Raw genomic sequence first — 27,204 nt, 5'->3', positions numbered from 1 at the left:
TTTAAAACCCACTCTTTTAAATACATCACATGCAATTTTAGAACAAATACTAATTATTATATAAATTTTTCTCTGATGTTATAAAACTAAAGGTATTTCATTCATCACATAAACAAATTTCAATTTATAAATTAAGATGATAAATGAATATGTTAACAAAACAACCACTCAGAAGAATTTGTTTTAAGATGATGACTTCAATAACTACTGCCCTAATACTTAAGATACTTGTAAATATACCTCTTTATCTTGGCAGGTGAGATTTCACTTTTATTGTTCACTGATTTTCTTTTCATTACTTGGCTATTATTTTATGTTCCCCCAGACTTTAGAAAAGGAAAGTTTACAACTACAGAAGCAAAGCTATTGAACAAGTTAACATAGGAATGAGCTTTGTTTCCATTCATTACCTTTTCTGGATTCAGTCCCACAGAGCTCAGTTTCCAGATAAAATGGGAGAATTGTGCCCTCTCGCTTCCTCCTTGTGTCTTGTCATCAGGGTGTCTTATCTCTCCACACCACGGGCACTGTCCATCATCGCCTGCTCTCTCACAATCCTGTCTTGCCCTTTCCCCCTGGCATCCTGCATTCTGCCTCTAGCTTCCCAGCTTACTACATTCCTAAATTATTTCCCTTCTGCATATTTGCTTGCCTTTGTGTGCCCCTCTATTCATAATCTGTCATTAGGAGCAAGAGAATACATGATCTTCAAAGTTGTCAATGAAAATAAGAAACTACACTTTCTGCCTTTGCTTTTAGTCAACACACCTGAAAACACAAAAGATCATACTGAGTTCATTCCAGAAGTTCTGAATATTCATCTGCCCAGTTTCTCCCTTTTCTGATGAGTTTATACACCATGAGATCAGCAAAAAGTTCACGAAAAAACGAAGATGACAGATACAATGTAACTTGCAAATTACAATCTGCTTAAATATCTGATCATTCAGCTGTTAAATGATTTGAGATTTTTTTTTAAGTCTGCCTAAAAAAAAGTGCGAGCATGCTCAGTCAGTTCAGTCGTGTCTGACTGTGTGACACCATGGACCTTAGCCCACCAGGCTCCTCTGTCCATGGAATTTCCCAGGCAAGAATACTGGAGTGGGTTGCCATTTCCTTCTCCAGGGGATTGTCCCAACCCAGGGATCAAACCCAAATCTCCTGCATTGGCAGACAAATTTTTTACCACTGAGCCACCTGGGAAGCCCCTAAAAGTTTTTCTAAGGACTCACAAATAAGACTGTGAAGGAAAAAATTTAAGACTGAAATCTAAGAGCCAGTCTTACTATACTTCATTTTGTGCATGAATTCATTAAAAAAAAAAAAAAGCAGAGTGGAAAATTCTTCTGGATAGCTACGGTAAAATTATTCCTTGGAAATGATGCAGTGTTTCTATGGGTCAGGCAATATTTTAAGTTGCTCACAGTAGTTCATTTAATCCTCAAAACAACCCTAAGAAGCAGTACTGCTCCATGTCATTTTACAGGTCAGGAAACTGCAGATGGAGAAATTAAGCCACCTGTCCAAAGTCATTCGATGAGCCAGCAGCAAAACCAGGAGCTCAGGGGTCCAGCTCCACAGCCCTTTTATTAATGACTCAGCCAAGCTGCACAGCTTTTCTACACCACCAATTGACCTCTGTGCTCCCAGAAAAGGCTGAAATCCTAAGTCAGAAAATCTAAAGCGATACTGGAAGAGCTACCAGGTGCGTACCAACACCCACTTCAGCAAGTGTTGTTTGGACTGAGAAAAGCTCGGAATCACGGCCCTTCTCAGGCCCTCCAGAGCTAAGAACACAGCAGGTCTTCTCAATTGTCCAGATACTATTTTATGTTCTTCAGTTAGATTTTATAGTTCTCCTCATTTACGTTTATCCGTTTTGAAATGTAACCCAATTAAGACATTTGCAACTTGAAGAAAGGACATTTTCAAAGTTGAAAACACTATATACATGCATAAAAATTACTGTTTGCTGTCATTGTTGACTTTATAAATGTTACCTTTTTCCATTAAAAAGCTCCATTAGAGCTTCTGGATCTCCAATTTTAAGAATAACTCTGTTATCCTTATGTAGTATATACAGTCTCCTGGATTTTCTTTTAAGATTTTAAAATCATTTTTTTGTTTACATTCATATCTTTAAACCATCTGGAATTTATTTTGTAGATGGTTTGAGATTCAGGTCCAATTTTATTTTTACCCTGAAGGATGGCCAGTTATGTCAGCACCATTTATGAACTAATACAACTTTTTCCCACTGACTTAAACCAAAACTTTTATCACATATTAAATTCTTATACACATTAGAGTCTATTTCAGGATTCCCTAGTCTAACCTACTGATTATTTTATCTCTTATATATCAATTCCATATTGATTTAATTTCAGTGGTTTTATACTATGTTATAGTAACTCACAATGTAAGTTCCCCTTCACTGGTCTTTAATACTTTTGAAGGCTATTTTCAGGCATTCCTTGCCATTCAAACTCTAAGATCATTTATCCATACTTCAAAAAAATTATTGGATTCTAACTGAAATTGCATGGTATTTAAGTATTAATTTGGGGAAAGTTGTAATTTTTATCTATTGACATGTTCAGCCAAAAATATGGCATGTCTGTACACTTCTTCAGATCCTTTTAATGATTTCAGTGTTTTCTTCATTGTCATTACCTAGTTTCAAATGTGTAATTAAAGCACTTAAACATTGAGAAAACTGTCGTTTTCCTTACTAAGTTAAAAATTCTGTTTATGAACATATAGATAGAAATTTAATTATTCATCTAATCTAATCTAATTGATATGACTATTGCTAAGTTCCAGAAATTCTAGGAAATGTGACAAAATGGCTGAACTCATTGGAAAAAGCTAGAATTTGAGCCAGGAGAAAAGAACACTTAGTTTCATGCTCAAAATGACATGTTTTATCCCTTAGTGAAATTTACAATTATTGTAATCCTATCTGATATGGTTACAGGAACATTATCTTTGTATATGCTTGCCATTAAAGACATTATCTAAAGTAAAATATTTTTCAGTGCTGCTAGAAACAAAATCTCTGAATAAAATCATTGTGAAATATCGCTAGATTCTTACTTGACTAGAAAGTTTAGAAGCTTCCACAGCATGTTCAAAATCTGGTCTTCCAATTACAGCAGGCTCTTTATTCATTACTCCTTGCCCTTTCTTGTATTCAGCCTAAAATGAATAAGAAAATGTCAGATATTTTTATTTTCCCATGAAAAATTACACTGGCAATAGCCAAAATAAAATTAATAGACGGTCAGCCCATAAAAAAATATTCCTTAAAACTCACCAAATTCTAAAATGCTGACTGCTAAGAAGAAACTGATTTTATAAAAACAATGTTTTTTTGTAGTAAAATAATTACTAAGCTTGAGTCTGTGAATCCAGTCATCATCATCATTATGTTTATTATATCCAGGAGGAATTTCTAGATAATTAAGACCCTGCATTCTGCATACATATGTCTTTTATGTTTAGTCTTAGTAACTGATCTAACCCCATCTGGTTAACATGCAGCTGAATTTAGTAAATAATTATTGATTTTTTAAGATGAATACAGCCTATGCTACTTAATCATTTGGTTCAAGTTAAGTCATCATTTTTTAACCAGAATGTAAGATATGTTTAAGTAAAATGGTATCTGCCGAGACGGATGTCTTAGGGAAGAGAAAAACAGCCATGATGCACAGGAAATGTGCATGGGTAAATGCTGACTAACAAGAACCCGCAAAATTAACAGCAACAAGACGGAAAAAAAAGGCCAAAGTGAAGTTCTTTGGGACAAGATGACAGATAATTATGGAACCAGATGAATGACAAACTTGACTCTCAGGCTGAAACACGTGAATGTTATCTTAGGCCTGAGTGGTATTTTTTTTTTTTTTAAGTATTACAACACAAGCCATAGTCAAGTCAAGTTTGATCAATTTCTGCACATATCCAAATAATTTACACAAAGAGATAATTCAGATAAAAAATTGAGATGTCATTAATTCAGATTGATAAATTTCACTAATTAAATTAACCACCCAACTACCAAAGCCATGCTTTGTCTTCCACCAAAATAAGAAATCAATTCTGCTCAAAATAAGAAAGAGAGATTACATCGCTTATGATCTTGGAGATCTGTGTCGCCATCTTGATGTCTGGTCTGTCAAGCTCTGCATTATACATGTGGGTGTCCTGTACATCTTTTCTATAAAAAATCTGATGGAAGAGACAGTTTGGATCGAAAAAAAAGAAAAAGGAAATGAGTAATGTCATACAGCTGCTAGCTTTAATGTCCCTAATATAATTTATCCTCACCACAATCATCTAAGAAAGTCACTGATCATAACTTTTAAAAAATTTTTATTATGTGCAACATTTATTTGGATAACTATATTCTCTTTTTACTATACCAATGGCTCATTGACATTATTGTATATGAACTGAATTCATACAACATAAAAAATATAATTCCAAGACCATAGCACAAAACCAAGCTTATAGGATTTTACATACGCTACCCTTATAAGCATGTCATTATGGATAAATGTATATAGGCATGATCACATATAGAGTGTCCTCAATCAAAGTCATTAACTTGTTGATCACACAGTCTTGAGTCCCAGTGGATACAGGATAAGCCCCAGTACACAAATACAGAAAGTCATTTCCTGGGGTGAGGGTATGTGAAACTCTGGAACTCTGCCTTGCACACTCCCAACCACACTTTTCTCTTCCTTTCCCGATTGGACTCTTCAAATGCCCCTATCTGGGAGGCCTAGTGATGGGTGCTAATAGTTTTATTCCAGTAAACATCATTGCAATGACTTGATCCTCCAATAACAAAAGGATTCACATTAAGAAATAGCCATCAAAAAAAAGAAAGAAAGAAAGAAATAGCTGTCTTCTGAATGCACATTAGATACAATCAAACCAAAGTATAGAAAACAGAGATTTAAAGAGAAATATACAAACGTTGCCAAATATCCTTCAGGTAACAGTTGTCATTCAGAATAACTTGACTGACAGATGGGAGGAGAGACCAGAAGCCAACTCATACAACCCCTAATGGGCAACATCTCCCTGTCTACCTGCTTCTCTATTTCCTGAGACCAGTCATGAACTGAAAAGATGAAGCTCTATTTGGCAAATTCACCAGTGGGTGGGCTGGTCAACTTGTCCATTACATTAGATTTTATTACATTTATAATGCAAAGCATGTAGTAATGGTCATTTTCAAAATCTGTCTTCACTTTTTCAAGACATAAAAGGTAGAACACAGAAATGTACAACTGAACATTTATAAAGAATGCACAATTAATTGCATTTGTACAAAACAGGTGTTTCTTTTTCTTTTCTCTTTTCTTTTGGCTGCACTGTGCAGCTTGTGGGATCTTGGGATCTTGGTTCCCAGACCAGGGATTGAACCCGCTCCTTTGGCAGTAAAAGCTTGGAGTCCTAAGGAATTCCCACAAATTTCCCAAAACATAATTCTTTTTTTTTTTTTTTAATTTTTGGCTGCATCACACAGTTTGCTGGGTCTTGGCTCCCTGACCAGGGAATGAACCCTCCTGCAGTGGAAGCATGGAGTCTTAACCACTGGACCTCTAGGAAATTCCTCAAAATAAGTCTTCTAATGTTGCCTGCAAACTTTCTGCAGTAGCATCGTCTAGAGTACTTATTAAAAATTTAGATTCCTGAGGTCCATCCTTAATCCTCTGTAATATAATTTTGCTAAATGGGGCCCAAAAATCTGCATTTTAATGAATTCCCCAGTTGACCACTAAAAATCAGTGTTCTAGATAATAGTAATGTATCTTGTTATCGTCCTTTCAATCCTACAGTGTTAAAAAAAATGTACTTTTTTACTTCTTTAAACAATAATATCAAGTATAAGGAATGATAATGTGTTAATACTTTCATAGGCTCCCTAATGCATTATATTATTTTATTTCAATGAAGCATGTATATACACTTCTATTTAAGATCTTGCATTGGCTTCGCCATCGACTATGTTTATAATCATGAACCTGTCTGACAAGTGAACACAGCTTAAATATAATTAGCATAATTTTGGCAAGAACATCTGTTTTCTTCACTGCTTCTATTTTCAAAGGCTTAGCAAGCAATTTTAAGTCAGTTTTGTGCACACAGGTAGCAAAAGATATAAGCTGAAAACTGAGTTATTTGGTTGGGTAAATTTAAAATCTTCAGGGATTTAAAATAAGCCAATTTTGATTGGTTTCAAAAAGCAACACACTCATCTACAAATGATGGCCAATCAACCTCAGGCTGCCCAGAGTTAAACACAAGCTGTGTAAACAAAAACGGACTCTCAGGTGAAAACAAACCACAATTACTACCCACCTACAAGACTGTTTCTAAGTTACTACATTCAGATGAAAGCCATAGCAGGGAATGTCTTTTTGTTTACAAAAGAATGAGTGTAAAAATGGAAACCCTTACTTTTTGAAAAGAGCTGCAACCTCTCAGATATCTATGCTTTCCATGGGTTTCCTAATTATATGCTGTTCAGCCTAATGACTGCGTGGAGAGAGGTGAACAGCACAAAGGCGGCAGGACTGGGGCAATGAATGGGGCCCCATCATCCATGTAAATTGCAAATTAGAGGCCGGCATATGTGACTCAAAACAAATATTAAGATTGACATGAGCTGCACATTCAAACTAGCGGATACCATGGAGCCACACAGGAGAAAAGCCCAGGGGCCTGGTCACTACAGATCTCCCAGGATATCAGGCTTGGGGATACTCCCCAGGAACGGGGGCTGATGCTGAGGCACACAGAGCCACAGGCTCCTGCTCTGTGCTCCCTGCAAGGATGTCTGAACACGGGTGGTATAGAGACAATGTGGCCTGAGCAGACTACTCACCTTCCTCCACCTCACCTGTGACTTAGGGCTGAGGGAAACTCATCTGACATTTCTCAAACGTCTGCACAATGTATTTTCTCCCTTCTTCAGCCCATCCGAACCAGGAAAGAATAAAGCTGTTATGCAGCAGAATATGTGTGTGTGTGTCTGTGTGTGTATATCAGAATATATATATATTCAGTTTTATATAAAATATATATGTATATACATATATTTTATATAGAATATATATGTATATATATATTCATATGTGTGTATATATATATTCTGAATAATCCCAAACTAAATGCAGCGTTTTCTGAATAATCAAACCTTAAATGCTCACTGAATTCTCCAGCAGTCTTCTCATGGCAAGAGGGTGCTCTATATAAAACTGCTTTGAATAAGAAGAAAGATAGGGGTTCCTAAAAGTCATCAACCCAGGACAGGTGCAGGCCTGAGGGCCCATGATTTATTTTACCTCGTTTTACTTAATGTTTTGTTCCCTATCATGTCCTCAGAGGACAAGAGAGAATGAAAAACATGGCAGAGGGAGGAGCAATGAAAGGGGAAGGGGCAAAGAGGGAAGAGGAAGAAGATGGGAAGAAGAGGAGAGGAGGAGGAGAAAGAAGAAGTCATTTTAGGCAGTTTATGATGTGAGTGAGTGAAAGTCGCTCAGTCATGTCTGACTCTTTGTGACCCCCTGGTCTACACAGTCCATAGAATTCTCCAGGCCAGAAATCTGGAATGGATAGCCTTTCCCTTCTCCAAGGGATCTCCCCAACCCGGGGATGGAACCCAGGTCTCCCGCATTGCAGGCAGATTCTTTACCAGCTGAGCCACAGGGAAGCCCTGTTTATTAGGTACCAGGTACATATTAAGGACTTCACATTCACTGCCTCACTCACACGTTTCTTAAATGAATGACTCATAAGGATTTATATTCATTAAACCCAAGTTGCCTTTATTACTCTTCTATTTCAAATTTTTTCTTAATTTAAGCTAGTTATTCTCACTAATGAACATTAGACTAATTTTAATAAGTTCCACAAAGGAAACAAATGGACTTTTAATGAACACTGCACTAACCAACCAAATGATTTTAGGGAAAACTATATCTCAACAATATTTTAGTCTGTTCCCAGGAGGAAAATGTATATTTCTCCATTTCTTTAAATTTCTTATTATAGCTTTCAATGAAGTTTCATCCTTATCGTCTATAGGTCCTATACAGGTTAAAACACAACAATTATGACAATATCACATTTATACATTTATTTTGTACTCAAAATAAACTGCTACATATTTTGGCAGTATGTAATCTTTTCAAAAAGACCAACTATGGTTTCTTCCTCAGGAGCACTTAGAATTATTACTTTATGTGCTTGATCTCTCTTTCTTGCCTTTTTTTTTCCCTCAGTGAATTTACTTCTTTGCCCATTTCCATGAATCTGTATCATTTTCCTAAATTACTCCTTTGTCCCTTTGTAGTGGACATGTGTTATTTTTTTTTTTTTAATCCACCTTTTGTTGTTGTTTTAGTCACTAAGTCATGTCCAACACTTTGTGACTGCATGGGCTGTAGCCCACTGGTCTCCTCAGTCCATGGAACTTCCCCAGGCAAGAATCCTGGAGTGGGTTACCAGTTCCTTCTCCAGGGGACCTTTCTGCCTAAGGAATCAAACCCTCATCTCCTGCATTGCAGGCGAATTCATTACCACTGGGAAACCCAAAAATCTTCCAGGTACTTTTTATTTGGAAACTGCCCCTCCCTTGCTCCCTCCATGTGATTTGGTGAGGCGATCAGAAGTAGCCTTCCTTTCTGGTGACAGGAGTGGCCACGTGACAGGCTATCCAATCAGATACTCCAACCCTTTGGAAATTATGATTAAATAGAGAGCAGACACATAAACAAGCAAGGTCAGAGTCGTTGATGGATCTGAGGCTGGGGGAGAAATAACTGCTATCCTTTCCTCTGGGATTGGCCACAGTGAAGATGATTTAGTTTTGGAAATACCAGCCTTGAGACCAACTAGACAGATTTGATCTGCAAATGAAGTCATGGAGAAGGAAGAAGAGCCAAGAGATACGGAAAGAAGGGGGTCCTCGTGACACTGTGGAGCCTCTGGAGCCAGTTATGCCTGAAGGTAGCTTTACGCAAACCAATAAATTCTCATTTTTCACTTGAGCTAACATGAGATGGATTTCTGTTACTGAATCTACAAACTCTAAATGTAGCCTCCATTTCATATGTTTCTCTGCAATGTCAAATCTATTCTTTATTGCCTCCAATAGAGATTTTAATTCTATCACCTGAAGCTAATACAATATTGATAAATAAATTATAGTTAAATTTTTAAAAATTTTAATTCTATCGAAATCTGTCATGGAATTTCTTCCTTATATTACCATGTTCACTTTCACTCTCAGCTTGCATTTTCATCTCATTTTATTGTCTTTTAATCTCGGTTTATTCCCCCCTAATAATCTTTCTACTTTTGTTTCATCAGGCCATATCTTTTGCATGTTCCTTACATTCATGCAGGGTATGTGCCAGGTACTGTAGTTCTGCACACTTTAAACACATGAATTTAGTAAATCTTCACCCCACCATTATTGTGCCAGCCTGTCCTCAACTCAGCTCCATCAACACTCCCTCCCAAGGCTGGAACTAGTTATCCAGAAGAATCTTCTTTTTTGTACCATTCTTGGTTGGACTTGGCCAATAAGAGAAACTTTAAATTAGATATTGAAAATGAAGTGAACTGGATGCCTTTATTATCCATGTACAGCCAGACTGAGCACTGAGCAAAGGACTCCCAGTGACTCTGCAGCAAGCTTTTCATGTTTTGACAACAGTGATCTGAGATTCTTCAATAGGTGACTTCATAAACTAGAAAAAAGCCAAACCTCCACCATGATGATCCTTAGTGAAATGTAATTACTTGGAGATGTGAAGAACTGAGGGATGGCAGGCAGCATGGAAGCCACAGACAGACACCTGTGGAGCCAAGGGCAATGTGAGCAGATAGAGTAAAAGAAATCAGAACCAACTGGCCCCAAACTTATTCATTCCCTTTACTACTCTGGTGAAAGTTAAAACGATTCTTGGTGAGAAGAAACTGCTGGATAGGATAGGTTTGTAGGATAGAAGTGAATAGTATGATCTGTATTTAGTCATAATCTCAAAACACCAGTTTAGTCATCCTCAAGAAATTCTTTTGTCGTAAACTTTCACATTAGAGAAGCTCTCCAAGGTCATTAAGTAGGCACATGGACTGGAAATTATATCTTAATAAGGCTTATTTCTGTTTAGGTATGTTGCATGTAAAAGACTATTAAATAATTAAGTCCTAAACATTATTTTTAAAAGAAAATATAAGTCTCTGAAATATAAGTAAACAGAGGATCTGATATTCATCAGAAAACACATTTTTTTCAATTTTCTAAATGATGGAGCTTTATCATTATTTGCAGTATTATCATTGTTGATAAAAGCATTTTAGAGATGATAACAATTTCCATGTTTATGATTAATTTTATCACCACCACAATCTTATGAAGAAAGCAGAATAGATATTATTAACTATTCTGCCTTCAGTTCAGTTCAGTCACTCAGTCGTGTCTGACTCTTTGCGACCCCATGAACCGCAGCACGCCAGGCCTCCTTGTTCATCACCAACTCCCGGCGTTCACTCAGACTCACGTCCATCGAGTCAGTGATGCCATCCAGTCATCTCATCCTCTGTCGTCTCCTTCTCCTCCTGCCCTCAATCTTTCCCAGCATCAGGGTCTTTTCAAATGAGTCAGCTCTCCGCATCAGGTGGCCAAAGTATTGGAGTTTCAGCTTTACTATCAGTCCCTCCAATGAACACCCAGGACTGATCTCCTTTAGGATGGACTGGTTGGATCTCCTTGCAGTCCAAGGGACTCTCGAGAGTCTTCTCCAACACACCACCATTCAAAAGCATCAATTCTTCAGCACTCAGCCTTCTTCATAGTCCAACTCTCACATCCATACATGACCACTGGAAAAACCATAGCCTTGACCAGATGGACCTTAGTTGGCATAGTAATGTCTCTACTTTTTAATATGCTGTCTAGGTTGGTCATAACTTTCCTTCCAAGGAGTAAGCATCTTTTAATTTCATGGCTGCAATCACCATCTGCAGTGATTTTGGAGCCCCAAAAAATAAACTCTGTCACTGTGTCCACTGTTTCCCCATCTATTTGCCATGAAGTGATGGGATCAGATGCCATGATCTTCATTTTCTGAATGTTGAGCTTTAAGCCAACTTTTTCACTCTCCTCTTTCACTTTCATCAAGAGGCTCTTTAGTTCTTCATCACTTTCTGTCATAAGGGTGGTGTCATCTGCATATCTGAGGTTATTGATATTTACTCTGGCAATCTTGATTCCAGCTTGTGCTTCTTCCAGCCCAGCCTTTCTCATGATGTACTCTGCATATAAGTTAAATAAGCAGGGTGACAATATACAGCCTTGACGTACTCCTTTTCCTATTTGGAACCAGTCTGTTGTTCCATGTCCAGTTCTAACTGTTTCTTCTTGACATGTATACAGGTTTCTCAGCAGGCAGGTCAGGTGGTCTGGTATTTCCATCTCTTGAAGAATTTTCCACAGTTTACTGTGATCCACACAGTCAAAGGCTTTGGCATAGTCAATAAAGCAGAAAGAGATGTTTTTCTGGAACTCTCTTCCTTTTTCCATGATCCAGTGGATGTTGGCAATTTGATCTCTGGTTCCTCTGCCTTTTCTAAAACCAGCTTGAACATCTGGAAGTTCACGGTTCACGTATTGCTGAAGCCTGGCTTGGAGAATTTTAAGCATTACTTTACTAGTGTGTGAGATGAGTGCAATTGTGCGGTAGTTTGAGCATTCTTTGGCATTGCCTTTCTTTGGGATTGGAATGAAACTGACTTTTTCCAGTCCTGTGGCCACTGCTGAGTTTTCCAAATTTGCTGGCATATTGAGTGCAGCACTTTCACAGCATCATCTTTCAGGATTTGAAATAGCTCAACTGGAATTCCATCACCTCCACTAGCTTTGTTCATAGTGATGCTTCCTAAGGCCCACTTGACTTCACATTCCAGGATGTCTGGCCCTAGATGAGTATTCACACCATCGTGATTATCTGGGTTGTGAAGATCTTTTTTGTACTTAGAAATGAACAAAACCTAATATACCTATTTTAATACTAAATTCTAAAAGCACTGTTTCTTAAGTCACATCAGGAATTACAGGATAATAAATATTTTTCCAATTTTTTTAGTGATTTACTTATCCTTAAGATTTTTTTCTTTCTGATGGAATAGAAATTTTGTCTACTGATAAGTTTTTATTAACGTTAAGAAAGTACATATATCATTCTTGGAAAGAGCATTATGTCTTGGTTTCCCCTGATGAATACCTCTTTCTAATACACATTGAATTGATTACCAATATGGTATTTTGGGAAAGCTTACCACTCTAATTTCATCACAAATCTACACAGATCACATTATTTATAAAACTTAAAATGGCAGCTAGAATTTGTTTAACTTAACTTTAGAAGTACTGCTCTTCATGCCTCTGATAAGATTGATGAAAACTAATAACGTTACTGAGGTTTTCATTTCAAACCCATCTTTAGGGGAAAGTAACAGGATAGAATATCTCCAGTTTCTTTAATTACATTAGAAAAATTTGGCAGGGGTACATCCCTGAAGATACAAAAAAAAAATAAGTCAGATGAGGTGTTTTTAATCATTTTTTGATAACAGTATCAACAAGATAGGTGGTTAAATGGGTTCAGGAAACTTATGAATATGCCCTTCTGACCTAAATGCTTCTTAACATAAATTTTGTATTGATTTGACCTTCTTAGAAATCTAACCTCGTTTCATTGTTTTGAATTAACAATGATATCACCCTAAACTCTTAAATCACTCTTTAAAACTGAAGGAGGACCAAACAGAACTAGTATTTTCTGAACTGGATCTTCAACAGAGCTCTTTACATCTCATATCTAATTTATCACTTGCAAGAGCTCTCTGAGGTAGATTTCATTACCGCAATTTTACATATGAAAAAAAAAAAAAGAAACAGATTTGGAGATACGTGTAACTTGTCCAAGGTTATCCAGGCAACATGTGTCAAAAGAAGCCTTTTATCCCTGGCCTGACTCCCAACTCCTTTTCTGACCTATGTGACAGTGGAGGATATTATGAGAAATTATTCTTTCCTGTTTCATGATCATTGAACTTGGGGGTGAAAGAAAAGACCACTGCCCCCAGAATACTCTTCACCTTGGAACTCTCAGTTATTCCGAGGTGGAAATTTAGTCGGCTAGTCACAAAGAATCTCTTCCCAGCCTCCTTATTCACATCTCCAAAGGTATAAAGGACAGTCAGCTTCTGAAAGAAAAATGATTCCATCTGGCCCATTGATCAATGTTCTAATAAAAAGTCTGACCAGAATGGAGGTACGAATTAAAAGCTTTGAACTGTAATTGTCCCAGTTTCTTGGTTCTCTAACAGACATCAGAAAGTTGACTTGATTTTGGTGGAAATATAAAAAGAAAAGCCAAGATGCTGACATGTATTGTTTCTAGGAAAATCAGATACACATGTGACAACACATTTTGTTTTAAATTAGTAAGTCATTAATATAGTGCAAAGAGACATTTCACATTATGAAAAGGTAATTCTGTTAGTTAAACTCTCTACAAATGCATTTCATTTTACTGAAGCCTTATGGGAGACACAGTTTTGTATTTCATGGAGATGCTGTGGCCTCACCTACTTAACCAAGAGACATTCTTGCTTTCCTGTGTTTTTCAAGACCCACAATTAAATTTCATATCGTAGGGACAACAAATGTATTATTCTAAGTGACTTGACTCTAGGGGAATATCAACTACATCACAGGTAGAATACAAATATCATTCTCACTTTAAATCTGAGTAAACAGTCTTAAACACTTTCTAAATCCTATTATATGTACAAACTTTGCATGTAAAGGTTGAGCCGAGCAGGCAGAGGAGTGTAGGTAAACACATCCTTCTCCCATAAGTACACAGTGCTGAATGGAGGAGAAAGGGGCTTTCTACTCTATTCCCTCAATCCCTCAATCAAAGACCTTTTAAAAGAAAAGGCAGAGTTACAATAATAACCTCAGCTCCATGATAAGGAACTTCTGTATTTGAATTTCATTGCATTATAGAGTTAGATAGTGTCTCCTGAGGGTCTGTAAAACGGCAGCCACCTCCCCAGACCACCATGACCACCCTCTAACCCACACCATTTACAGAAATTCAAAGTTTCTTCAGCTCAAAACAGTGGAGGCTCATGGTCTCAGCTTTTCTCTCCCACAAGAGCACTGGATCCATTGAGAAATCTAATGATAACCTATTTTACCTATATTTTAAAAATTTCATTTAAAATCTTGACACAATAACCATAGAGTGACCTTTAAGAGGGAGGCAGCAGATTATAACAGGAAGAGTGGACTGGGGAGTTTGATTCTTCAGTCTCATTTTCTTCATCTACAAAACGGGAATCCGTACGTGGATTCTGTGAGAACTGAAAATGATCAAAGTCTTGGCCCAGTTCCTCGTGCACGGCAGTGCTCACTAAGTGGTTGTTATTATGGCTGTGATAGTCATTGTGTAAGCAGAAGTTCTTATAAAGCCTCCTGATAAAATGGCCTTGCTGGTAATTACAGACATGTAGCTTCTTCATCTCTTATCAATCTTAAACCATCTTAGAAAAGCACTTTTGGTATTGGCATATGTTTATACATTTGAATTAAAATGTAAAACCTCACTCAGTTCTTACTTAAGCATTGACCTACTGCAATTTAGTATCAGATGACTGTTGCCATCCTACAAAGAGATGCTGCACAGCTGGGGCTCTGGAGGCACAATTCAGAAAAAAACTAAGTGATGGGGCAGAGCCTGTGTGAAATGACAAAGATGCTTCAGGTACTTTGCAAAGAAAAGGGAGCTTCCTGACCCAACAAAGGCAAACACTTTATCTTAACTGATTCTAACCCATAAAGAACCTGACAAACAGCGCCTACTTTCCTTCTAGAAAGCAAGGAATTCATGATAAGGAGACAAATAAGCTTCCACTGCAATTTCAGGAAAAAATATTCTTCTAGGCCCCCAAGACAGTAGTGCTAGCTAAGTAAACACATGAAAGCATTGATGTACTAGCTACCTTATAGCCAAAGAAGAAATATGTTTGCTACAGGCTTGTTTCCTCTCTCTGGGCTTCTGCTTCTAAGCTGGCCATCAGGCATCTATTGTCTTCCTGCTCCTCTTAGGTCTTGTGACCGTCTGCCCCCACACGCATTCCAAAAGAAATTGTAGTGGGGTTTAGTCTCCCTAGCATCCCAGTTCTTCTGCAGTTCTAGACTGGAAACCACGGGAGCATCGCCATCATGACAAGGAAGCTATAGGAAAGGCTGTTGGAAACCCGATTTCCAGGTCTGCAAGAAGTATGTGACATTTTAAAGGCATTCTACAAGGTTCTAATAACCATTGAGAGAATAATTCAGATGTGCTTTCTGAATGGACATGGAGAGATAAAGATTAAAAAAAAGATTTAAAGTCCTTTTTGAACAGGAATGTTGTAACATTTAAACTTCAACAACTTATCCACTAGCCCTGATGTGAGTTAACTACAATTTTCCAGAAAATCATGAGGAATAGCTTGCTTACATTACTCTGGTGCTTATTGACCTCCATGGCATGTTTGATCTCAGGCGGCTCCTTCATGTGGGCATAATCTGAGACTCCTTTGGCCGCATCATGCTTCTGCCTGTAGGCAATCTGAAGAAAAAACAAATCATTTTAGTTTCATTTGGAGGTGTATGAAATTTCTTACCCGTTAAATTTCAGTATTTTGCTAGGATTTTACGTAGTATTTGGTCAAATTTGCCTAAGCCTTTATAACGAAATAATATACACAATACTTTAATCTTTGTGCTTCTGTTTAGACTAATTCCAACTCTGAGTAACTTATTTCAAAAGTTTTTGTCCACATGCTAAAATCCCTACTTGTATTCCTCTAGCTTAAATCTCATCTACAGTTTTGGGAAATCTTTCTACAACCAAGAAGTTTTAGGGTAATATATGTTCAAGGTTTAAATCCTGGGAAAGTAAATAACAAAACTGGGGAAACACTTGGATATTTAAAAGTGAATTGTTCATTTTTTAATTGACTGTTTTAATTTTATGGAGGCACAACTATAATATTAAATAAACCTTATTAAAAGCCCTAACCTTTGGGAGAAAATATAATGCAAGTCTCATATATGTCAAGCCTTGTCCTCTGTTAGAGAAATAAGCACCTTTGCAATGCCACCCATCACTACCACATTAAATCTGCCCCACACCTGTTTGGAGAGAAGACATGAGAATAGTCAGAAGTAGAAATAACCAAACTCAAAAACAGAGTTAAAAATTGAAGATCTCTAAGAAAGCAAATTATCCCCTTCCAGGTAGTCTATTCCTATATTATCCTGTTTATTTCCTTCATAAGTTTAAATTACAAGCTTTCATTTTTATAAAATTACTTATTTTCTGTCTTCTCTTACTAGAATGCAACTAATTCACTAAATCCTTATAACCCAGAATAGTGCTTGACATAAACTGCAATAAACATTGGCTCAGTGAGTGAATAAATTAATAAATAAGTGAATAAAGGAATGAGAATAAAACAAGAATAAATTAATGAATTACTTTTAAATTAAAATATATGTTAAAAGTTTAATGATAAGATGTTAAATGGAATTGGAATTACTTGGTGCAAAATGTGTGTGGTTAGTGCTCAGTACAACTGTCCAAGTTCAAATCTCTTTTCTGACTTCCCCACCCAGGTTTTTTTTTTTTTTTTTAACTTCCAGTGAAAGAGAACTCAACCCAGGCATCACAGTTTCTAAATTTTGAAGGTTCTAACACAAAGTTCGTCCTTTAATGAAACTCAAATCTATCTCCCCAGCAATGCAACTGTTTGGCCATACAGGAGGATTCTAGCTCACAGGACAGAACTGTAAATGTGGGAACCCAGCTCTCAGGGATTTCCACTCCCAGACTATCTGTGCAGATTTAGGCACTAAACCCCTGTATACTCTGCTGCTGCTGCTGCTGCTGCTGCTGCTAAGTCGCTTCAGTCACGTCCGACTCTGTGCGACCCCATAGACGGCAGCCCACCAGGCTCCCCCGTCCCTGGGATTCTCCAGGCAAGAAGACTAGAGTGGGTCGCCATTGCCTTCTCCAATGCATGAAAGCAAAAAGTGAAAGTGAAGTTGCTCAGTCGTGTCCGACTTTTAGCAACCCCATAGACTGCAGCCTACCAGCCTCCTCCGTCCATGGGATTTTCCAGGCAAGAGTACTGGAGTGGGGTGCCATTGCCTTCTCCGCTATATACTCTACACACTCTCAAAAGTACAAATTCCAACTGTTCCACCTCTTTGGTAAGGTGTCCAACATATACCAGATATGGCCTGACTGGTCCTAATTAGAATTCTTCAATTTACTCTAGGTTATCATCTCTAATGTGCTATATGCTGTTAATACATCCATAGATCATGCCAATTTCCTTTTGATTACTATGTTGAGATTTCTGTCATTGAATGCCCCTAAGTCTTGTTCACTCCTGCTTAGCTCTGTTCCTACATATGATTATTAAACCTCCCATATAGCACCACATGTTATTCCAGGGATAATTCATCTTGCTAGAATCTGTTCACTGATTTAATCCATCGGGAAATCTAATTTTGATGAACATATCTTTAAAATTTTCACCAATTAATTATGTTAAACAGAAACCCATTAAGAACCTCCATTCAGGCTGAGAAAGTGCATCATCCCAGTTCCATTACATTCTACAACTTGGTGGCGGGAGGAGTTTAATGGGTGGCCAAGTCTCTTAAGCCAAGGAACAACTTTTATGAGATCTGCTCTAAGTAAAAAGAACTAGCATATGCCTATCTCCTTTCTGCTGGATGCCGGGTTGATTCTGTGTTTTTAACTGTGGTACTTGTGACATTATAAACATAACCAATGCAGCTGATCATTTTGTGGGTTATCATAGAAGTAGTGAGTCATCAAGCACAATTTTAAAGAGCACTCTTTCTTAAAAAGGCTATGTAATTTTCTACTCACTGCATTAAAATAGTCATTTCATTTATAGCTGCTACTAAGCACCACTTTAGAATTAAGATTACATCAAATTGGAAGCAGCTGAACTTTAATTTATCATATTAATTTTCAGCCTTAAAATAGCTAATGGAAACGTATGTTGAGCTAATCAATTTTCTAATAAATTTGATTTCGTAGGATGTGTCATTATTGTGTAGCATTTCCCCAGGTTAACACTGTGTTCTTCATACCTCGTGAGTTAAGGTTGCTATGGCCCTAGACACCTAACTAGGGGAAGATACTTGCAGTAGTCTTATGTAAACTATATGTAAATATGTTTACACAAGGAATATATACATTTATCTTATATATTTCATCTTATATGTTTATATCTCATCTCTACATATAAAAGATGTATTATATTTCTGATTTGCAGTATATTTCATAACTACTATACAGGTACTGAAGTGAAAGTGGCTCAGTCATGTACAGTTTTTTGCGACCCCATGGACTATATAGTCCATGGAATTCTCCAGGCCAGAATACTGGAGTAGGTCACCTTTCCCTTCTCCAGGGGATCCTCCCAACCCAGGGATCGAACCCAGGTCTCCCCCATTGCAGGCGGATTCTTACCAGCTGAGCCACAAGGGAAGCCCAAGAATACTGGAGTGGGTAGCCTATCCCTTCTCCAGAGGATCTTCCTGACCCAGGAATCGAACCAGGGTCTCCTGCATTGCAGGCAGATTCTTTTCCAACTGAGCTATCAGGGAAGCCAATCCCGTAGCACAGGCAACCCTGAAGCTCCGGAAACAGGACCGTGTGGCCACTGTAGATATAAACATAAGCTCTCATATATCTTCGCCATTCAGATGCCTGAGCAGCCTGTATCACTTCTATGATAAGGGATTATTTAGCCTCAGCGTGAGACAGCCCCTGTGAGAAGGGTCTCACCACTTAGTGGCACAGTCCATCCATTTCCAGAACTTTTATTTGTGATCTTTGTAAAATTTTTAGTGAGAGTTATCTAACAATATGTCCTCCTAAAATCTCCACATCTGTCTCTCTTTTTTTAAAGGGATTTCTATGTATCAGTCATTTTCTATAAGGAGCATTAACCTTGTCACTTCAATCTCAATATAAGCGTTTGCAGATTGATTTGAAGATAATAATTTGTCCCAATATCAAAAGTTTAGGATAGTTTTCACTAGAAACTGGAACATGCTTACATTTTAGAATATGCCTCATATTCTAATTCAGGTTGCCACAAATCTGATAGTATTTGGACACATATTCTAATTCAGGTTGCCACAAATCTGATACTATTTGGACACAGTAAAAGGTTAGTTCTTTAATTATCACAAATACTATTAAATTGTTCTACTTTCTTGCCTGTCATTATCAGGTAAGCTCTGAGAATTCCAATTTTAACAATAATAAAATAGATTTATGTGTATCTAAAGAAATGTTATTACAATTACATAAATCTTTGAAATAGACACCTTCTTCAGAATCCAGGTATTTCCTTTCTAACAAGTTCAAAGACTAATTATGACCCTGGGCAGTGATGCTTCTTGAGAGCACATATATTTCTTTCTCAGGGTGCATATTCTCCTCTGGAATAATACCTGTTACCAATTAAGCCACAATCTATTCTGGAGAAAAATAGGAACAGATTCCAAAATGTCCAATGTGGATTACTTTTTATGTTAAGTTCTATGTACACATAGTTGTATACTATAGACATGCTTATGCCATAAAAATTTGAGAAAAGTTGTGCACTTCCAAAGCAATTAACAATGTAAATATCTGAAAATGTTACCTTCCCAAGTAAGTATAAAACTAAGAAAAGATTTTTCTTTTCTTTATTATATAACTGTTGCTTATTATTATCACAAAAATCTTGTCAAATATCAAATGTTATAATTATTTGCTTTATAAAGAACTCTGTATGATTAGCAAGTGGCTGGGTCACCAGATGCTGGGTGGGAAAGAAAGGGCGGGCATATTAGTCCTGGTCAGCCATGCAGAGCCCTGACATATATTTTTAGCCTCATGTTGCACAGCTGAGATTAGCTTACTGCCAAGCTGGGTACACAGTGGACATTTAAGTCTGTGATAATGAAGTACTTAAAGATATTCTGCAAAGAATAACCATACTTGGTGTTGTTCAAGAGTAACCTATTTTCAGACTATTTTAAAGTTATCTACGTATCCTCTACTTAAAAATAAAAGGATTCTGGAGAAAGAAGTGAACTTGTTTAATAATTTTAAAAAAGAGGGGTAGAAATAGTAAGAAAGAGGTGGTAATGGATATAGCTTAGAACCAAGACTTGAGCGAATTCACCCATGTTCATATGCTGGCTCTGCTGTTTGTCAGTTGTATGACCTTGGTCAAGTCACCTAACCTCTCTGTGCTTCAGTTTCCACATCTCCAAAATGAGGCTATCTCATGGAGTTGTGAGCATCAAGTGATATAAATACATGTGAAATGAATAGAACAGTACCTGACACATAGTGAGCATTTTTACGCATTTATTATTATTAACCAAAAATGTAGCATGAAAAATATAAACTATGTAAAAGGAAACATTTCCTTAAAAAAAAATCAATCAACTGAACAAAAATGCATTTTACAAGTACTTATTGAACACCCCTTGTGTTCTAGGAGTCCGTAGACTCCTAAGCACAGAGATGGAGCAGGGAACAAGACAGATGAGGTTCCTGCTCTCTTATGGATGAATAAAGTAACCAAAAAAAAAAAAGAAAAATCACAGTGTACTATGAAGAAAACATAGCAATGATATGAGTGAGAAAGAGGAGAAATATTCTATTTTGAAATTCTGTTTTAAGGAACACAATAGATTAAATGCATTAAGGATTCCTTCTGTGTTAATGTACTCTAAAAGGAAAATTACTCCTAAACTCTCATGGATTCAAAATGAGTTTACATAATGATAGTTCTTAAGTCTGTCTGCAACTTGCAATCATTAAAATAGCCATTTCCACCTGGTCGAGGCTTTTTTTGGAGCCTGATATAGTCTAAGTGAAAACACCATCCAGGAGAAAAAAAAAAAAAATTCAGGAACCGCTTGTCTAATTGAGGGAGCACAAATCTGTGGATCCTGACTTTAACCATTAATTCTTCATGTGACTTTTAATAAGCTATGGGTATGTTCTCTCACAAGTTAAATCAAAGACTAGTTTAATATTTGCTATAAGATTGTAATCTAAGTAAACTGTCTAGATAAGATTCATATTTGCTCTGTTAGTAGTGGAGAATGGGACTAGGAAAGACAGTATCATGTGACTAACACACTGGCAGGTCCTTGTCTCTATCTGTGACCATCAGCGACCGTCACTATCAGTGACTGCTGACAGAACATGAATCAGTTGCTTCCGATGTTGTTTATCTAAGAGAAACAACTCTTTATAAAATGCTAAACAATGTGTATTAGGTATATATTTGATTTACATAATCATATAATAATCTAGGAGAACCATACCTCACTCTGTAGTTGTGTGACTTCTCTGGCAAAGACACTGTCAATTGTGGCTGGCATCTGCTTATAAAGAGAATTGGAAAGGTCCGCCTTAATGGTGCCTTTGTATTTTGCCTAGGGGGGAAGAAAGAAAAGAAAAATAAATATGTCTCAGTTTTTCTTTTACTGCGAATATTGAAAGAGAATGAAGACAAGTACTTTCTTAGGACACAAATTAGTTGGGATTGACACATATACACTGCTATGTATAAACTAGGTAACTACTGAGAACCCACTGTATAGCTCAGGAACTCTACTCCAGGCTCTGTGGTGACCTAAATGGGAAGGAAATCCAAAAAAGAGGGGATATATGTACATGAATAGCTGATTCATTTTGTTGTACGGCAGAAAATAACACATTGTAAAGCAACTATCCTCCAATAAAATATTTTTAAATACGTAAAGTCAACTTTAATCTCAGATACCGAACCCGACGGTCATATTTGAAGAAATAAATCCAATTTATCATGGTAAAACCTTTAAATCAAACATGCAAGAAAATAACAACTGGAAGCGGGGAGTTGAAGGATGGGAGAAATGGGTGCAAAGCGGTCAACAGGTACAAGCTTCCAGTCATAAAATCAATACCTGGGGACATAAACTCTAGCATGGTGGCTACAGTTAATAAAACTGTATGACATATTTGAAAGTCACCAAGAGAGTAAATCTTAAAAAGTAATCATCATAAGGGAAAAAAAAGAAATAAGATGTGTGACTCCACATGATAACAGACTTCTTGTGGTGGTCCTTTCACAGTGCGTACAAATGTGGAGTCCTGAAACTAATATAATACTCCACGTCAATTATACCTCAAATGAAAATTTTAATTAAATCAATTTAATTAAATAATGGCTATTTTTCTACTTAAACTCATGCACATTTCTAAAAGTAATTCTATTGTGTACCAACAATTTCATATATTTGAAATTGTTGTCTCATATTGTCAAAAAATATGTGAGAATGAGACACTTGAGCTGTTCCAGAAAACACAAGTCATTAGAATTTGTCTAGAACCTGAACACAAAGGACAGCCTTCCTTTATTCAAGTCTTCTTAACTTCTCCCACCACAACGGCGGGGCGCTGAGGTTGGGGAGCTTTTTAGCTGTTTTTGCACTTTCCCACATACAATCTGCACTGCCTCTAAATGATCTCAGTCATTACTCATAAAGAGAGACACTCATTCACTATTTCCTCTTGGGAAGATTAGGTTCAAAGGAATGTAACAGATTGCCCTCTTCCTTTTTTTTTTCCTCTGTAGTTAACTCCTTCAGGAAAAAGCCTCAATTAATAATTAAGAACACCAAGCATTTCTCTGTGAAGGAGAAATAATATTTAATAGCTTACACAAGTAAACAAAACTGTGGCTTTCCCCACTCTATCCACAAGTCCCTGATGTTACTCCTACTTGGAGCCAGATTTGAGTGTTGATTCATTGAGCATATAGCTTGTGTAAGCCTTGTGTTCCCATAACTCTTCAGATTTTCATACTTAAAATTTACCAGTTTTCTTCAAAATGCTTTCATGTTGGCAGAAATAGTCCCAAGAATATCACGTTGTTCTTTTTCCAATAACTTAGGAAACACTAGAGGTCAGTCATCTACAACACTAGCTAATCATCTTCTTTTCGAGTTTATCTCTTCAAAATGATCTATTCGCAGACACTGGCATTGCCTCATCACAGAAATCACTGTTAACACTGTGCTTTATAACACAACATAAGCTGCAGTTCTACATGCGCTCAGAAAAAGATAATATGATTTTTCAGCTGGAAAATGAACGTAGCACATTTCTTACTCTATGATTTCATAGCAGGTATCTCTGTTGAGCTGATCCTAACCAAAAATAGTTCAAATTGATCTGAAGTTACTTACCAAAGATACCACATTTTATGGAATCTGCTGATCAGTTTGACTTATTTTCAAAATGAGATTGGATCATTTATATCTAATAAGTCTGTTAAGAAATAAAATAATGGAACTTCTGAGACTATTTTGCCAGTACTTTCTATTGAATAAAAATATCTCCTTTTAATTTGATGTAAATAAAAAAAGGTTAGAGTCAACATAGATATCTATAATAAAACATATCAACAATAGATAGTAAGCTACCAGTTTACATAAGTTAGTTGACATAATGCATAGAATTATATATACAGATATTATTAATATCAACATTCAGTGGTATTACCGGAAACATTATTCTCTAATTTTAATACAAAAACTTTTCTACATAAATAGAAAATAATACAAGCCATTTAAAAAGTTTTGATACCTTACCTCAGAAATAAAAGCACCAATGTGTTTTACATGGTTTAGCATAGGCGTGTCAGTCACAAACGTACACTTTCCTTTACACTTTTTATACTCTTCTTTATAATGGATCTGAAAGAGAGAACATTTTACATAAGAGAAAGAAAACAACTCTAATGCTCCCTTTTTAAACAGAAGAATTAACCTGCACAAGTCTGTTTTCTGAAATAAATACTCCAATGTGGAATGATGCTCAAAACAAGCCAAATCAAATAAACCGATATCCAGCCCAGAACAACAAAGGGGATGAGGCAGGGTAAGAAAAAGGCTGCTCTTTACATAAGCAACAGTACAGTTACCGTCAAGGATCTTGCGTGTTGGACCCACACTGACTGTGGGTCCTATTTGTCCAGCTTCTTCAGCATAATTAAGAAACATCGGTACCACGTATAAAATAGCTAACTCATAAGAACCTATTGTATAACACAGGGAACTCTGCTCAGTGCTCTGTGGTGGCCTAAATGGGAAGGAAATCCAAAAAAGAGGGGATATATGTATACATACAGCTGATTCATTTTGCTGTACAGTAGAGACTAACACAATATTGTAAAGCAATTATACATCAACAAAAATTAATTAAAAATAATTTTTTTCTTTATTTTAAAAAGAAGCATTGCATAGGCTTCCCAGGTGGCTCACTGGTAAGGTAAGAATATTGGAGTGGGTAGCCACTTCCTTCTCCAGATTTTTCCAATCCATGGGAAATCCCATGGACAAAGGAGCCTGGTGGGCTACGGTCCACAGAGTTGTAAAGAGTTGGACACAACTTAGCAACTAAACAACAACGAAGTATTGCATGCATACTCAGCACACTCCTTTATCACTTGATTTCTTCAAACCATGCTAAGATTTCTCAATAAATAAATCTGGTTCTGTGCTAAGCATGGCCTTTCTCAAGATAACTTGAATACTGAGAACTAATATACAAGTTTGAGGGAATACGTACAGCAGATGTATATAAAATAGGTATTTCCAATTTACACATTTTCTGTGTAGCTATGTCATACCACACAAACAAACTTTAACTCACATCTTAAAAAAAATTCTCCATTTCACTCATACAATTGTCCTAATTTATTGTTACTTTAAGCCACAGACCCTAACAGGTAAGCCTATGGTCAAGCAGAAACACAGTTGCCTATCTCTGGGTTTAAAGTTAGGAGTCATCAGGACAGATGTGACCAATTAAGAAGAGGACGAAATTAAACAAATGGAGATTACTGTTAGCATCATTACCTAGACATGCTGGATTAGAGGAGGGGGCATAAATTGTGGCCACAGTGGGATTCTGGTCACTAATTAATTACGCTCAAATCAAAGGCTGACTATCCAATTTATGAGAACCCATAGGCCTCCCCAACCTCCTCCGCTCCCCCAAGCATAGAACCCACCGAGAAAGCCTGTCACCTGTGGAGATCACTGCAGAATGCCCCCTTGTGGTGGCAGGCAGGCAAATGGGACAGAGTCCAGAAAGGCTTAGCTGAGCAATCCTCATTTTCTCTTTCCATTTCACTAGTGAGAGGAATCACTCTCTCTCCCCTCAGGAGAGGCCAGGATTACTCTGCGAGAAGATCCCGCATGGGCAGATAAGTCAAAAAGAAGTCAGGAACTATAGAGAGGGATCTGAAATGTAATCCCACTGCCACACTAATTGCCATCCAGTCTGAAAACTGGGCAGGCAAAACCTATGACTGTTTGAGAGGATGAAGGTAATTTGCTGAAAGTTGTATCACCCTGTAATAAAGTCATGTTTATCTACCCAAGACTGTAAATACTTAGACTGAAAAAAATGTCATAGTTCAGATGATTAAATTACATGGCCTCCCTAATTAGAGCCTAAAAGTGAAGTTTAACGGTATACACTACCTGGTCCTTAAAGAACATGACTAATGTTGATGTTACACTTTAACATGACATAGAGATTTTACCATATTTGAACAGACCTAAGGGGCATTATTTGACCTGAGGTGTAACCAGCCACAAACATATTGAGTAACGTTATTTTAAATGCCGTATTTCACAGTGATGACTCAGATATTAGATGCTGACCACATTAAACATTTGCTTTATTCATGAAATCAACATTAGAACATATTTATCTTATCTGAGCACTAAATTGCTTTTTTTTTTTTCTTCTCAAAGATTAGCCATAATTTTAGGTCTCTGCAAATCACCGTCCTCAGTCACTAGTAATTAAACTGTTAATGGCACTATAATAAATAGTAGGCTATTTTGATCATAAGGAGAAAAAAAGTATCTCCGTTATATAATTAAGCGTGAGAGAAAATAAGCTATCATTAGGCTTAAGTTTGGCTCATTATTTTTACCTTTCGCCACCATCTCTTCCCTCTCCCATTCACATTCTTCACAGCAGTGGTATGTGCTGTGGCTACAGCCTCTGATAAGCTCTGATTTGAGCAGAATGTTCAGGACAGGAGCTAGGGATAAAGGCGAAGTGTTTATTTCCTCTGCTCTGCAGGCAAATAGTTCAGTTTTAAGTGTGCTCTCCATTCCTTTCTCTGGTCTTTATTTAAAAGATAAACACACACACATACATCTACTATATGCTTATTGTCACTCACATTGTATTTCTAATGAATTTTACAATATGAGAGACAGTAAGCATATGATCTTATATTTTTATATAAAGAATACCACGAATTAGTAGCTTTCGTATACTAGGAGAATTGGGAAAAAAAGATGAAAGGGAACTACGTCGATGATTAATACTAAATCTTAGGTAAAATAAAAATCACTGAGTAGACAGTCAATTCCAAATCTAACAGATGGCCCCATCTATTGGATAGATTGCCTCTCCAAACCCTTTCTTTCCTAACAATAGCACTCAAATGTATTTACGGGAGAAGATACGCCCCTACCACAGCCGCAAAGGACAAATTGCTCTGAGACAGGCATGGCTTTCTCATTCCCTTTGGCCAGCGATCGGTTGGGGAAGACAGGTGCCCAGCTCTGGCCATGAGATATTCTTGGAAGTCTCCCCAGCATTATTACTGGTAAAGCTCGTACAAGGGGAAAGACTTGCTGACACAGCCCATTGACACGTCCACCTTCTGTCTTCCCCAACCACAGGAAAACAGCAGGAACCAGGCCATCACAAGACAAGAAACCACCATACCAATGATGGCAGAGCAGAAGGAAAGGAGCCTGAGAGACTGATAACATCAAGGCTGCAGCCCCTCCATCCAGGATTCATCTCAAAAAAATAGTCATCTATCTGTTAAGCCCCTGTGCTAGGATTTCCGTGTTCTGTGCAGCCATCTGCACTCACAACCAACACACAATCCAAAGTTGATGACTTAATG

General features: G+C 37.1%; 1 protein-coding gene across 2 annotated transcripts in view; it reads right to left on the bottom strand.

Moving 5' to 3' along the window:
* Positions 1–27,204, bottom strand: part of NEBL (nebulette) — a 379,950-nt gene that overhangs the window by 86,827 nt on the left and 265,919 nt on the right. The window contains exons 3-7 of one of the 2 annotated variants that reach the window (XM_027559998.1): positions 23,849–23,953; positions 21,536–21,646; positions 15,609–15,719; positions 4,132–4,233; positions 3,097–3,198 (exon numbers count right to left, since the gene is read on the bottom strand). The exons of the other annotated variant lie outside the window; for it this stretch is intronic. Of the exons in view, the coding sequence (XP_027415799.1) occupies positions 3,097–3,198; positions 4,132–4,233; positions 15,609–15,719; positions 21,536–21,646; positions 23,849–23,953 (531 nt within the window). The remainder of the gene's footprint in view (positions 1–3,096; positions 3,199–4,131; positions 4,234–15,608; positions 15,720–21,535; positions 21,647–23,848; positions 23,954–27,204) is intronic. 2 annotated transcript variants of the gene reach the window in all.

The sequence above is a fragment of the Bos indicus x Bos taurus genome, chromosome 13 (genome assembly GCF_003369695.1).
Source record: "Bos indicus x Bos taurus breed Angus x Brahman F1 hybrid chromosome 13, Bos_hybrid_MaternalHap_v2.0, whole genome shotgun sequence".
In the NCBI taxonomy this organism is placed as follows: Eukaryota; Metazoa; Chordata; class Mammalia; order Artiodactyla; family Bovidae; genus Bos; species Bos indicus x Bos taurus.
Note: the sequence above shows the minus strand (reverse complement) of the source record. Positions and strands in the feature narration are given on the sequence as shown.